A 15,031-nucleotide genomic window follows, 5' to 3' on the forward strand; every position below is an offset into this window, starting at 1 on the left:
ACTACTCAGGTAAGAAGGTGCAAAAGCTGCATGCCTTAGAAGAGGGATAAAGCATTAGAATTGCACTTTCACTCATCATTCCTGTTTTGTTTTGCTTTTAAGGATAGAAAAGTGCAACTCTATCAAAAGTTACATCTATTAAAAGAGCAAAAGTATGTTTTTGATTTTATTTCGTCTTAAACTTCTTATTCTTAAACTCTACACCTTCAATGTCAACAAATGTAGTTAGAATACTTATATATATATACTTAAGCATGTTAGTACTATACTGTATATCCATGTGATTCCCTATGGTTTCTCCTACTAATGGAAGTAGGAGGAGGCATTTTCTCCACGACTCCACCCACTTTCACTAACAGGGGCCTCCCCATAGTCGATGAAACTCTTAAAGAATGCCCGGAGTTGCCAGGGGGAACCAGGATTGTTTCTATGAAAACACCTCTCCCAGATTCATCGAAATGCATCAAGCTTTCTGGATGTCTCCCCTGCCCAGGCAGCGGCCCTTCACATCCAGAGGAATAAAAGTCTGCGATGGAGATCGGTGCTGATACAGCGGCGGATAAAAAATTGATCATGGCCTTGACTTCAAAGGATCAGGAGAGAAACAAGAAGGCGCAATGTCACGGGCTGAGCAGAGAGTGGCATGCTGCTTGTTTGAGGGAGTGTTTTGCGATGCATCTAGACGGGGCAAGAGGGTATAAAGATAAAAAAAATCATCATTCATTTAAAGGCAGTCACGGATAGGGTTTGCCGTAGAGTTACATCGGTCTAATAGGCCGGGAGAACTTGGACCACAAGGTCTTTCATGCCCCTCGGTGATGCTTTGGAATTTATTTGAATTGCATGACGTCGTACAGTATGCTGTTCTCATACATCCTGACCAAACGTGTGCTAAACCAAGTGCAGTGATCCCACAACAAATACTTCACACACCTATGGATTATGTAAATGCCAAGCACAGATCTTGAACTTCAAAAGCCAGACAAGTTGATGTTAAAAGTCAACTAACCGCTCTTAGAGTAACAAATACAAATGTAGGCAACTTGTCTGATTGAAACACAAGTCAGCCTTACATCCATTCTCCCACGCCTGGTTAACCTGTGCAGGGTTTCAGGGGGCAGGAGAGCAAACTTGGTGTTCACCGAGCGATAGGTACAAGGTTTACTCAACCTAAAATCCATCACGCTCTCATTCACACCTGACAGGCAGTTTGATTCTGATTCAGCTAACACGCACGTCTCCAGCCTGGGGGAGGAAACCACAGCAGGCGGAGGAAAGCCTCGAAGATAAGGGAGGAACGTGCAAACTGCAGCAGAATTCACCTGCTGCTATAACTCAAAAAACCAAACAGCACTGTTGGGACATCTGCCTTCCTACTCTATTAAAGTCGAGTCACCAAAAGTGCTAAATGACTCTATTATCTTACTCTAGCTGTGCTCGGTTAAAGTTGGGAAATGAATCCGTCGGTGGAGCTTTCACGCCTCGTAATAGTCCCATAAATATTCTTTTAGAGGCTTTAACACACCTCTAACAAGTCAATATTCAGGAAATGTTGAACAATTTTTTTAAGGATTACATTTTGTATTGCACACAATAATATGCTCTTAGCACCTTCAATCCAAAAACTCACCAGGCTTCCAAATGCATTCTGGCTGAACCCTCCCGATTGTGTTTTTCCATTATATTCTTTTGTCCAATGTGTGTGTGTGTGTGTGTGTGTGTGTGTGTGTGTGTGTGTGTGTGTGTGTGTGTGTGTGTGTGTGTGTGTGTGTGTGTGTGTGTGTGTGTGTGTGTGTGTGTGTGTGTGTGTGTGGCTGAATGTTGTCAGCTCAGTATTTGTGCTCGTGTTATTTTTCTATCTGAATGCGAATAAAGCTTTTGGAAATGTCGGTATTCATTATTCCTCTACTACGGGGGGAACTTTTCTATCTTTTCTGATTCTCGTGTTTTCCCTCTTCTTTTTTTTCCCTTACCTGTGTGTTTGAAGTTGACTCCTCTTTTATTCATGCAGCAGCCCCGGCCTTGCAGTCGTCCCCGCGCTGAGCGCTCGCCACAAAAGCAACAGCAGTCACACGGCGGGCAACATGTGGAGACAGAGCAGGGGAGAGGGAATCAGACAGAGGAAGCTGCAGAAGGGAAAATGTTTGACATCATTTCGGAAGGAGTTGGAGAAACCACAGTGACTGACGGGAAAGGGAGAAAAACATAAGAAAGGGGAAAAAGTGAAAGCAGGACCTACTGACAGGCATAAGCTGACCTGGCAACCCGGGGAGCCCAAGATGTGCTTGTTTTGTCATTCAAGGGAGCAGAATGTAATTTACTTTCACAATGAAAAATGCTCAGAGTGAAGTCTAGTATCACATCTATTGATACAGCCAAAACACAAAACATCAATGTCTATAGCAGTTGATTCCCGATCACTAAATGGATGTTGTGAGTTTGTACGGTATCGTGACGTGGATGAACTATAAGCGAGGCATCTCTGACCCTCCGATGTCCAAAATATGACACAAATAAAACCCTTCACTCTGCTCATTCAGGCTAATTGTGTCCTCCACTTATCTACTTAAGCCATCAGGGGGAAATAAAACCCACAAAAACCCACAGCATAACAGACTCCCCCTGTGATGTGGACACACACAGCAGGGGAGAGAGCGAGGAGGGAGAGAGAGGGAGAGAGAGCATCAAAGAAGAAACACTTAATACTTTAGGGTTATACATTTTATTTTTGACTATATAAGAATTTCTCATTTGATATCAAAGTTCTAATCTGTTGAAGCTTTCATGTTAAACTAAATCTACAACTCGAATTCCCGTGATGTCATCCATTTACGTCATCTTGTTTTGATGAAACCCGCTAATTACGGCGTAAGGAGGAGGAGGAGGAAGAGTCACCCTGTAACAGATTGGATTTCTATTCATTAAAGACAAAGCGTTTATTCGTTCATTGTGTATAAGTCTTAAGATTTGGCATAAAGACAACAACATAAAAATCAGACAGGCAGACAACACTATTTAATTACACGCAATCACATCCAATCATTCATGTCTGTGCACTAATCAAGCCAAACAAATGTCCGCCTACACACACACACACACACACACACACACACACACACACACACACACAGATACAAACACCGTCTCCTAGCTTCCACCTTCATTGTCCTTCCTCACGACAACTTTTCTATCAACGTGAAGGTTTTCTGCCATGCATAAAGAACAAAACAAAAAAAGAATCAAAACTACAAGTGTGAAGCTCCACCCGTGTCCCTCCAGGGGGCCGCACTTGTCTTTTGAAACAAGCGAAAACAAAAGCGGCTCGTTTGTGTTCCCGTCGGTGGAGCGATGAGTGTAGATTTGTCCTGAGGACGGCACGGCAGGAAAGGTCACGAGGTGATCAAATCAAACGGGTTCATCCCCTCTGAAGCATGAATATGTTCTAGAAACTTCATGCTAGTCTGCCTGGCTTCTGTACACAGACCTGACATCTCTGGCCCGAGGGAGGCAGTGGAGGAAAGTGTCCAAAATGGCAAATGTTTGGGAGGGAAGGAGGGAACATGCTCGGGAAATCTCACGGCAATGTGCGCGTGATATTTTGACCTTTTGTACAAGAGATTTGGATCGAGGAGGAGGAAGAAGTGGAAAGGTTGGCTAGTTGCCCTCAAGTCAACATTAGGATTCACCCTCATCCTCTGTGGATCATGAATATCCACATAAAGCACCTTCAGGTTTGATGGTACCCAAAGTGGGACACAAGGAGGAATTTTGATGTGATGGTGTCAGGGAGTCATCCTCTGGAGAGCAGGAATAAGAGACAGATGAAGAGCATAAAATGGAACATACGCTCAAGAGGCAATTCCACTGAACTTAACTCAAACTATCTACAGTACATAGATGGTAGTGGTTCCTGTAGCAGACCTGTGTATCCGTCAGGCTGAACCTCTCCCTCCTGCCTGTGTTTGCACGTCGACTCTACCGCTCTAGATCTTTGCACGTCAATCCCCCTCATTATCTCCCTTGTGCAACCCAGTCAGGGGCGGGCTAATTTAAGAAGCACAGCCCCCTTAAATGGCTAATCAATAACGGGCTAAAGTAAATCTAACCCAATTAGGAGTGTTTGATGTGCGGCGGCGGCGGCGGCGGCGGTGGCGGGGCAGCAGAGATAGCTGAGGTTGTTTCACCATCTACCGCAGGCTGGCAGCTGTCTGTCAGCAGAGACGACAGCTCCTGATTTATTCAATACTTCAGCTTAACGGGGGGGGGGGGAAACCAACCCGGAGCGACGGACAAAAAGCCTCCAAGCCAGCGGGCAACACTGCATCACCCTCCACATGCTGAGATTTCAAAACTTTTGCTGCAGTAAAATGTCATGTGAGGGGTTGATTGAAAAGTTCTAAGCCAAGCTGTTCAGGCGGAACTTTCAGCGTAACCTCTGCTGCTTTTAATGGGAGGTGTCCCGGCAACTGGCGGACGTCAACAATCTATGGAGGGTAGCGAGGTTAAGAGGGAGCGTCCGCCCCGTTGATTGTCTTTGATTGCTTCTGCAAATGGCCGCTTCGTCAAACCGCTCACCGCTGATTAAGACGCCCCCTATCTCTGCCCTCATCGACGGCCGCGCCCTCCCTTCTGCCCTTTCACTCCCGTTTCTCGTCTCTCTGCTACTCTTGTTTGTGTGCCCTCTGAGTCCTTATCTTTCCCTTCCCCCTCCCCTTCGATCTTTATTGCTTCTTGACATTTTCCCTTGTATCCTTCCTTATCGTCTCTGTTTGCTCCGTGTCATTCCCTTCCTTCCCTCTCCATCTGGCTCACACTTCTCTCTCTCTCCATCTCCCCGTCAGATGGTTTCACTCTCTCTGCAGCGTCTGCCAGGCGAGACCGGCGTCCATTCAGACCCCCGCGGCACAGAGATGTGGAATCTGCATGGCGGTGATCCCCCTTCACCCAGGCAGCCACAGGCAAACAAACAAAGTACTTGCAACGTTGCCTGGAGGCCAAAACTGACACCACGTTCCATTTTGGAAGACAAATGCAAGCCAGTCTATTTGCTGCACTCCATCCCCGGAAAGACGAAGGGACGTTAGAATGTAGAAAAAGCCTGTAAATGTCTTCAATAACTCAAAAAAAAATTTATGATTTGATAGGAAGGGTTTCTTAATAATGCATGGTTTGTTCAACTACTTAATTTCTATGAACGACAACTCAACCCAGAGGACATAAACACACACACACACACACACACACAAACATCCTGCACACTGATAATACAGCCGACTCATTAGTCTTTGCAGGAATGAAGGTCTAGATGGACAAAAGAGCTGTAATGAGACAGGGAGGGACACGCGTGGAGAGAAGATTGAAAGAGAATCTACAACAGAGTGAAATCAAAACAAGGAAGCAATTTAAAAATAGTAATGAATGACCTGCAGGAGCAACAGATAAAGAGACAAAAACGTGGACATAAAAAGGACTTTGATCCAATTATCTGTTCTCTCCGTGACTCATCCTGGTCCAGGGTATGAAATCAACAGGCTAAGTTAAGTTAAAGTGGCCCAGATGTCCCGTTTTCTCGCCATTTACTTCTGGAGGTGGGTGCCTATAATCGATCACCCTGCACCTAAGGGTGACACCGGACACCCAGCAAATGGAATTCAGTTTTGGGATATAGAATAGATCTGGCAAATTGTGAAAAGTGCATTCAAGTTAGTCAAAGTTAAATTGCTGACATCTCAAATCCAAAAGAAATAGCGACAAATGGATGTAGAGTTTAGAGAGCATAGTAATGAAAGAGGAAGAGGGGGAGGAGGAAGAGGAAGTTTTTTTTCTGAGGAGGAGATGCAAAGAGAGGGGACGAGACGCAGACGGAGGGCTGACAGAGAGATGGAAGCTGAGAAATAAAAAGCGGCAAGTTTGTTATCAAATAGAGGAAAGCCGAGCTCATGTGGGGGCTGCCTGGGGACTTTTACTTTGAAAAGCACATCAGTGAATCCTACCACCACCGGTTTCTCCTGGGAATGTTTACTCTGAACCAGGATCACAGAGGAAATCGATAGGTAGCCACAGGGGGGAGCTTTCCCTTTGAAACAATATCATAACGGTTTAAAAAAAACACAGCTGACGGTTTGATCTGAGGTTTGACTACGGCTATTAAATCTCTCTGTAACCGAGCGCAACGGATCATCGGTGCAGAGACATCTTCCTCACTTATTTGAGGGGAACCAGCCTGTAGGGATTGTGTGAGAATCTCACTCTCTCAGTTTCACATTTTTACCTTTATTTAAATGTGTGGTGAGTGTTGCGCAATACTGCCAACAGCTAAACTATAAAGGTTAAGATGTACAAACAAATAAAGCAGATAATTTGTGCTCGGGGGTTCGATGCAAGCAAGAAGAAGTGAAGTTCTTTAGACTAATTTGCATTTATGGACCGCACATAGAGAGGGGATGTGTTTGTTTGTGTGTGTGTGTGTGTTGTATTTAAGTGTGTGTGTGTGTGTGTGTGAGAGGAGATAAAGGAAAGGTCTGCAAATGTGTGTGAATGAGTGAAAGAACTGTAGAAATTAATGGACAGGCTGAGGTGGCGACAAAGAGAAGAGGCGTATGATTCACACTGCACAAGGAAATGTGTCAAAAGGTTTCACACACACACACACACACACACACACACACACACACACACACACACACACACACACACACACACACACACACACAGGTGAACCTTGTAGCTCACCGTGTTTCTAATGGAGCTTCTTGGTACAAAAAGGAATCTAAACACTGAATCACAATGTGAAGCAGACTGAGCCGTGACTTACTGCTGCCCCCTTTCGGCGAAAGGCTGAAACAGCTGCTCTCCAGTTCACGACCCCCCACAGCATTACAGTGGCTACAAATAAGAAACGAAAACTTAGGTAATTACTACTACCACTACTACTACTACTACAACTACTGCTAACTAACGAACTAACTTACTTACCTACTTACTAAGTAACGCTGAGTTGAAATGAGCTTCAAACTCTCACAGATCATTGTCCGGCCGGTGTTCCAACATGGAAGAAACAACATACACGTCTTAAGTTCCGCTTTGTTACGATGCTTTATCAACTTTATCAACATCACTTTTTTCAAACGCGTTACATTTGTGTGCGACAAATGCAATACAAATAAAACATGGTGATAGTTGAAACAGCACCAAATTGATTGATTAAAATAGCCTAATTATCTGTTTTAGATAAGGTAAGGCAAAGGTGCGACGTCTCAGATACGCCTGCGTCTTCTGGATGACGTCACTGAAACGAAGCACAATGACAAAAAAGCGCAGCAACTGTCGGCAGCCATGGGAACATAGTTCATGCTGTGTTTACAGCACCTCCAGCATGAGGACTCCCCTTACAGCAGTGAATGCCACTTCAAACAGAGAAGACTCTCTAACCTCTGTGATGTCATAGTTGTTTCTCTGGAGATCACCACCTGTATATCCGTAGAGGAGTAATGGATTTCATTCAGAGAAATTAGACCTGGTTCAAAGTAATCAAGAGTACAGTCAGTAATCCGATTACTCTCCTTATCACTGTAGCTGACTGAGGTCCAGGTATAAATACATTGAGGAGCAGGGATACACACACACACACACACACACACACACACACATATGCGCATAGACACATATAGAAATAAGCTTACAGAACACACACACACACTCAAGCGTCCCCCAGCTTTGAGTGTGAGCTGATAGGCTGTGGTTATTTTGGGGGTCAGCTGTCGTTTTGGCCGTCAGCTCCTAAAAGGGACAATCCTCCTCCTCCTCCTCCTCCTTCTCTTCCTCTTCCTCTGTCTCTCCTCTCTCTCTCTCCTTCTCTCCACTGATCCTGGTAAGAAAGTTTCTCATTTTCTACACTACTTGTAAACTTTTGTTGTGTTTTTCAATGTTTCTATTCATGTTTGGTTGAAAAAAATAATAATGGAGCCACTGGGTTTCTGTCCGTTGCCTCCTTCCTGTTAAGAAAAATGAACATTTCCCTGATTTGTTAGATTACAAACTGATCTACAGAGAAAATGCTTGAGATGTTTCTTTTGTCATCTTGTTAATTTGGATCACTGCAACGTGTTATTAGAAGACAAACACTTGAAAGACGGCTTCATAATGGCTGCCACAGTCACTATGTCCCCTCCATATGCTTCATGTTCAGCTGAGTCACTATGAAACACACACACACACACACACCACCTGCTGGGTTTGGGGATAATAAATACATTAATAGAAGCGTCAACGACACAGGATAATAATAATGAATATAATGTGAATTTATAAACTGTGAGGTTTGAGTTTGGGGTTGGGAAATGGGAAGTTAATCTTCGCACTCCTTCTCCTCTTTTCTGATTGGCTGATATTCATTATGTATTGATTTCGACCTCAATCTGCTGTGAAATCTCATAATTCTTCAGTTTTGGGGGCAATATTCCACAATTATGATGGAGACTTGATTCCTCTTTGTCTAGTCAGCCATTTCGCAACACCTCATTCTCCGTTCATGACTGTGTTTACTAAAAAGTTTGGTATTCCTTTGAGGATGTAAACAGCAAAACAGATGAATATTCACATCAAAATCTGTAGTTGAATAGTTGGTGCCACAGTTTCCTTTCAAAATGAATTACTTGAACTCGAAAATACAACATGGCGGAGTTTAAAGTAGAGTAAGACTGTTTTTGCAAATTTGACATTTTATATTGCGTAATTATGATGTTTATGTTCTGTCCACCCCTGCGTCGGTTATGACTCAGAGCGTAAACACAGCAATTAAGTGTGTGGTAATGACGTAAAAGTTTATTTGGATGTGGTCGAAGGCATGTCTGACATTCAGGGGGAGGAAATGTGACTGGGTGCAAAACATAGAGAGTGGTGGGGGGGGGACAGCAAACACCCACATAACTTCCCCTGCTTCCTACTATCAGAAGTGTTTTCTGTGTGTGTAGGTGTGTGTTTGTGACGTGACGTGACGTGTAACAGCGGCACATAACGGGCAGTTAGAACATTTGACCTTTTTTGGAGGCTCTGTGAATAGACCCGGAACACAGGGGGTGGGGTTTGGCATGTGTGTGTGTATGTGTGTGTCTCAGATGGCTAATTTTAACTTGACAGATACAATGACAGTGGTGGAAACCTTCATGTTGCGACATAGCAGAAAGTATAAACTCAGAGTTAATTTTACCACGCACACACACACACACACACACACACACAGGGTTTCTTCACACTCACATAGTATAAGCACTGCCACATTTGCTGTTCTGAGAGTCTTACTGGGCTACAATTAAACATAATAATGATAGGGTAGAAAACAGTTTCAAATCAAATAAAAGGGTTCTCTCTCTCTCTCTCTCTCTCTCCCTCTTTCTCTCTTTCCTCCATTAGTCTGAGCAAACTGAGGGATGGAAGCTGCGTTAGAAGGTGCTGAGGTGTTGGTGCCCCCCTCCTCCGCCCTGGACACTGAGGGTGCTGAGGCTGAGGCCCTTCCTCTGCCTCAGGACCCCAAGGACAAGTTCAGCAGACGACTGGAGGATATTATCGGCACCTATGGGTCCGCAAAGAACTCCCTGCAAAAACAGGTAGAGCAGGTCAACATCTGTCCGATTAACAAGGAGAAACCAACAGCAAAGAAAAGAGTGTGTCAACTGACGCGTGTGTGTGTGTGTGTGTGTGAATATATCAGAGTGCGGGGAAGGCAGAGGTGGAGAAGATGAAGGAAGAAGCAGGAGATGACATCCCTGCATCCATGGAGAAAGGTGAGGCAGGTGGATGCTGAATGAGCCTCTGGGCAATGATGGATTACACACACCTCACTAACATTTATACTTTGTGTCCACAGAGGTTGGTAAGATCATGCAGAGTTTGAAGAAAGTTGCTTCACCGGAGAAGAAAGTGGAGAATCTGGCTAAGAAATACGCTGAAATGGTGAGACGAGCTCAGTCTGCACACGTAGCTGCACACGTACCTGCACATGTACCTGCACACTCACTGATCAAGTGTTTTACACAGCCTGTAATGACCTAAACACTCACAACAGAAACTAATTGTCTGTCTTTCTGTGTGTGTGTGTGTGTGTGTGTGTGTGTGTGTGTGTGTGTGTGTGTGTGTGTGTGTGTGTGTGTGTGTGTGTGTCTGCAGGCTACCTTGCGGCGCTCTGATGAGAAGAAGATGTGCGTTCTGCAGCAGAAGTTCTCTGGCTTGCAGAAGGAGAAGGAGCTGCTCCAGGAGGAGCAGCGGAGCGGCCTGGAGGCTCGCAGCGAGCTGGAGTCGCTCTGCAAGGAGCTCTACTCACACTACAAGACACTGAAGGCACGTATGGAACTCTAAAGCTCTGTACTGCACTGACAAGGTTTAATGTATCTGAAGTTTTTGATGTAGATGTTTCTGACTCACCCACTTATGTGTTGTACCCTCTCTCTCTCCAGGAGGAGATGCTGCAGCGCTGCAGGGAGGACGACGAGAAGAGGACGGAGATCAGCGGCCACTTCCAGAGCTCGCTGACCGACATCCAGGCTCAGATCGAGCAGCACAGCGCCCGGAACGCCAAGCTGTGCCAGGAAAACAGCAACCTGAACAACAAACTGGAGGGTCTCATGAACCAGTACGAGCTGAGGGAGGAGGTGTGTACCACAGCTACTCAGAAATGTACTCTAGAATCAACTCGGTACTTTGTAACTCTCCGTCTCTTCTTGCAGAGTTTGGAGAAGATCAACAAGCATCGCGACCTGCAGCACAAACTGACGGAGGCCAAACTGGAGCAGGCCAACGCTCTGCTGGCCGAGGCCCAGGAGAAGCACATCAGGGAGAAGGAATATGTGAGAGCACACAGGCTGACACATCACACACACATTAGCCAATAAGAGACAAAGGGTCAGGATTAGTAGCAGCAACAGTAACCGTGATCAAATTGTACCCCCAAAAATAAATAGTGGATACATGAGGAGTTTTATTTCACTTAGAAGTCCCAAAATCTATTAAAAATTTTCAAGAAAATGTAGATGTTGATGTTATGTTTTTACAGATTTTCAGATCATTTATTCTACTTTTTCTGTAATTATTATTCATCAGTTTTCCACTGGGATCATTCTAGATCATTTGCTATTTGTTGCTCATCATTAGAAGTCAAGTTGTTGTTGTTGTTGTTCCTGTACATCCATCCCCCGGAAGTTGACCGTGTGTTGTCTCTGTTGCTGTAGTTGCTTAGGGAGGCAATTGACAAAACAAAGAAATGCTACGCTATGAAGGAACAGGAACTGTCCATGAAGAAGAAGGTAATCGGCTTGGATCGGTTTGTGTTTGACGCGCTGTGTGTCTCTGTTCTCTTCTAACCCAGTTACTGGTTCAGGCTGCTGAGTGGAAACTGCAGGCTCAGCAACTCAGAGAGCAAGGGACTGTGATGCAGGCGCAGGTGAATATTCACCGACAGCGACTAACGCAACCAGGACAGTGAGCGCACAGAAGTGACACTTTCTTACACTTCTTACACTTTTGCAAAAAAAACAGCAGGCCTTGATTTGTGATATCTGCAGTCACATTTATCAAAACAGTTAATATACGCAGTTAGAGATCAAATACTTGATGAAGTCACCTGAGGATAGTGGAGTACAAAGAAGTTGCAAAATTTCAACTTCAACTCCCATCACATGAAGTTATAAGGGGGCTGATAGACAAAAGAATGTAAAAGAAAATTCAGGATATCAAGCCTCTGCCCACTTGGCCATTCAGCAGACACAACGCAACATGAGCATCCCCACTCGCTCTCCTCTATAGCTTTGTTTTGGCCCGTGGCTCCTTCACAGCCGCTACTTGATTCGTCTCTCTGTTGTTTGTTAGACTCCATCACGCTCTCCACAGTCTAACATAAACCTGAGCAATGAGCTGAAAGTGCTTAAGGAAGAGCTGCCGGGTGTTTCTCCTCAGTAGATTCTTCACCTTCCACATTACACCGAGTCACTGGATTCAGTTTTATATCAGAAATATCACATTTATTAGACATTCTGGAGTTTCAGGCTGTTGAAAAGTTTGCAGTTTCCTCCGTTCTTCAGCTTTGACGCCTGTGTCTGTGTGTGAAAGCGTGTGTTGTGGGCTTTGGTGTTTGTGTGTTGGCGTGTTGTCTTTTGTCTGTCTCTTGATTTCATTCATGTGATGGTGGTTTGTCAGACCACAAACATAATCTATGATGCTTGTACAGTGTATCTGTCTCACTGTCACGTTCTAACTGTCTCACTCTCTCTGTCCGTCCACAGTTGACCCTCTACTCTCAGAAGTTTGATGAGTTTCAAGAGACACTGTCCAAGAGCAACGCAATCTATGTCCACTTCAAGCAGGAGATGGAGAAGGTAGGGGGTGTGGATAGGAAAGCTTTATGAAGCTAAATGTTTAATGATAGCACAAATATACAGAGTAGGGTTCTATTTATTATCATTATTGTTTGACAATGGAAGAATTTGGTGCTTCATGCTTCATGTTATCAACTTTCTTGGCATTAGATGATCTGAATCAATTAAATTCAAATCATTATCACTTTGTTCTGATTCCTTCAACACACACTGATGCACATCAACCGGGGGGGTTACAAGTGTGTCATTGTACTCTCTCTCCCCTAGATGTCAGAGAAGATGAAGTCACTGGAGAAAGAGTCAGATCTGTGGAAGTCCAGGTTTGAGAACTGCAACAAGGCTCTGACTGAAATGATTGATGAGGTGCGATGATGACGGTGCTGCGGATTTACATCAGAAACTGTTTCCTTTTTATGCCCTGTGGAATATGTTTGAGTTACTCAATCAAATATCAGTGATTCTGATGACATTCCAGATGTCCCTACAGTCATTCTACACAGTCTAGTGTCTGTAAATCTGTCTCATTTACGATTTAGAAATTCAAAAAACCTCGATTTATGTGTTACTTCACACTTTCTCACTTTATTTGCGTCTCTCTTCTTTTGCAGAGGGCTGAGAAGGGCAAAGAGTTTGAATTGTTTGTTTTCAAGATCCAGAAGCTGGAAAAGTTGTGCCGTACACTGCAGGACGAGAGGGCCATCCTGTATGAGAAGATAAAGGAAGTCCGGTGTATCAAATCCGGCATCTCACCAGAGGCCGTGGTCCTGCCCCAGGAGGATTCTCCCCTCCTGACTGAGGAGGAGCTCCAGGAGCTGCAGGAGGGAGACCCACGCTTGACCTTGGACATGGCCCGTCTGAAGCAGGAGCAGGCCAAGCTGCAAGACTTTGCTGCCTCCTTGCTGTCCACTTCAATGGTCAATGACGATAAGGATGATAAGGATAATTTAAAACAGGAAGAAGACTTAGTTGCCGCTGCATTTGACCACTATCAAACCAAGGCCAAGGCAGAGAAGAAGCCCGAGCAGACGGAGGAGAACCAAGCAGTCAGTGTCCAGGAAGAGTCACCAAAACCAGTTTCAGAGCCAGTTAAGGAAGAGGAGGATCACAAAGCAGCTGAGTTGACAGCAGCCACATTAGAAGCACCAACAGCTGAAGAGAAGACCGAAGCTCCCTGTGAAGAAACGCCAGCAGAGCGAAAAGCAGAAGTCGTAGAGGAGAAGAAAACAATCCAACCACTGCCAAAGCAAAGTGAGGAAATCCTAAAGCAGCCTGAATCTGAACACGTATCAACGCCAGAGCCTGAGAAAGTCAAAACTGACCAACCAACTGAAGGAGCAGAGGGTAACATAGTGTTGGAGGTCAGCGAGGTCAAACCCGTGGTACCAGCAGAAGCCGAAAAGGCCCAGCAGCAGCAGGAGCAGCAGAGTCCTGAAACACTGCAGACTCCAGAGGCACCACCAACCAAGTCAGAATCAGCTCCACCAGCAGAAAACAACACTGCCAGCCCCAAAGCAAAACCCACTTCCAACGCGGACGCCTCCAAGAAACAGGCACCGAAGAAGAAGAAGAAGAGGGGCGGCAAGAATGCAAGCTAAGCTGCAGCAGAGGCAGAGGGAATGTTGTGAGCTCGCTGGGCCGTGTGTGAACGAGTCTATGGCGCTATTTGGGATGGTGTGTGTTCCTGTATATTTGAAATCATACCTTTTGCTGGCTTGTCTCTGAGGTGGTTGTTTGGTTAAATATTTAAATGCCTTAATAACCAGAGTCTAACTGAAGCAATGAGAGAGAAGCAGAAAAACGTATTATTAAATATATCATCAGTAAGATGGCGTATATCGTATACTTTGCCTCATGCAAGCCATATAAGGCAAACTGTATGTGGGTACTGTATGCAGTTTAAATGATTGTAAACCAGTAAAATGATTTTGTTTTGGGTTTGTTCAACTCAAATAAAGTGAATTTCGGATTATTATTATTATTATTGTTATTATTATTATTATGACTTTTATGTTTTAAAATGTTGTATCAATGTTCTTTCTTGCAAATTAACATGTAGTACAGCAAATGTCCACTGGATGGGAGTAATTCTGAGGCTACGAGAGAACAGCTTCTGATTTGTTATAATGTGTGCAGTACCACTTATGGCCGCTAGATGGGGGTAACGTTATTCAGATATTGCATCCGGCGTTTGCGCGTCACAGCTAAATTATTAGTGGAAGAGTACTTCCAGTTTTTTGAGTGACACAACTTCCGTTCTTTTTAATATTGTGTTGCATTTTAAATCCAGATTAACTAAGGTTGAGTTGATTTAGCATAGCATTAAAATATCTCCAGTGCTGATAAGAGATAGATGGAGGATATAAGGTTTCAAATTCTTTCACCCGAAATTGGAGTTTTAAAATTAAAGTCATGGCTTTGAATGAACAATAAATGTGAAGATATCCTTAAGTTAGGCCTCTACAGTGGGAATAACATGTGTTTGGGTTTCATTTAGTCGATTCCCTTCTCTATCTTGTTCTTTGTCATAAGAGGCTGCGATTCGAGGGTCCTATGGTTATTGATGTAGTGCGTAATGGTGTTGGTTCTATTGAGTTCTTCACAGCTCAGCGCACAGCCAATGATGTGTGACAGGACTGATGGAGACAGTAGCTGCCGAACGCCGCTTC

At 44.4% G+C, this 15,031-nt stretch overlaps 1 protein-coding gene across 1 annotated transcript; it reads left to right on the forward strand.

Annotated features, from left to right (window-relative positions):
* The first annotated feature begins 7,835 nt into the window (after positions 1–7,835).
* txlnba (taxilin beta a) lies at positions 7,836–14,324 on the forward strand. The gene is made up of 11 exons (XM_076155035.1): positions 7,836–7,870; positions 9,412–9,605; positions 9,710–9,782; positions 9,866–9,951; positions 10,165–10,335; positions 10,452–10,646; positions 10,722–10,841; positions 11,360–11,434; positions 12,273–12,365; positions 12,633–12,728; positions 12,974–14,324. Exons 2-11 carry the CDS (start codon positions 9,429–9,431, stop codon positions 13,958–13,960), a joined length of 2,073 nt encoding a protein of 690 aa, XP_076011150.1. The 5' UTR covers positions 7,836–7,870; positions 9,412–9,428; the 3' UTR covers positions 13,961–14,324.
* The last annotated feature ends 707 nt before the right edge of the window (positions 14,325–15,031 follow it).

Source organism: Genypterus blacodes, unplaced genomic scaffold (assembly GCF_046128005.1).
Source record: "Genypterus blacodes isolate CSIRO-AG114 ecotype Tasmania unplaced genomic scaffold, CSIRO-AGI_Gbla_v1 ptg000064l_1, whole genome shotgun sequence".
In the NCBI taxonomy this organism is placed as follows: domain Eukaryota; kingdom Metazoa; phylum Chordata; class Actinopteri; order Ophidiiformes; family Ophidiidae; genus Genypterus; species Genypterus blacodes.

Bases quoted from the DNA above. Each gene is read 5' to 3' on its own strand.
- txlnba (XM_076155035.1), top strand. From the start codon at position 9,429: ATGGAAGCTGCGTTAGAAGGTGCTGAGGTGTTGGTGCCCCCCTCCTCC. The intron at 9,952-10,164 runs GTGAGACGAGCT...GTGTGTCTGCAG, and splicing joins CTAAGAAATACGCTGAAATG to GCTACCTTGCGGCGCTCTGA. The intron at 10,647-10,721 runs GTGTGTACCACA...CTCTTCTTGCAG, and splicing joins AGTACGAGCTGAGGGAGGAG to AGTTTGGAGAAGATCAACAA.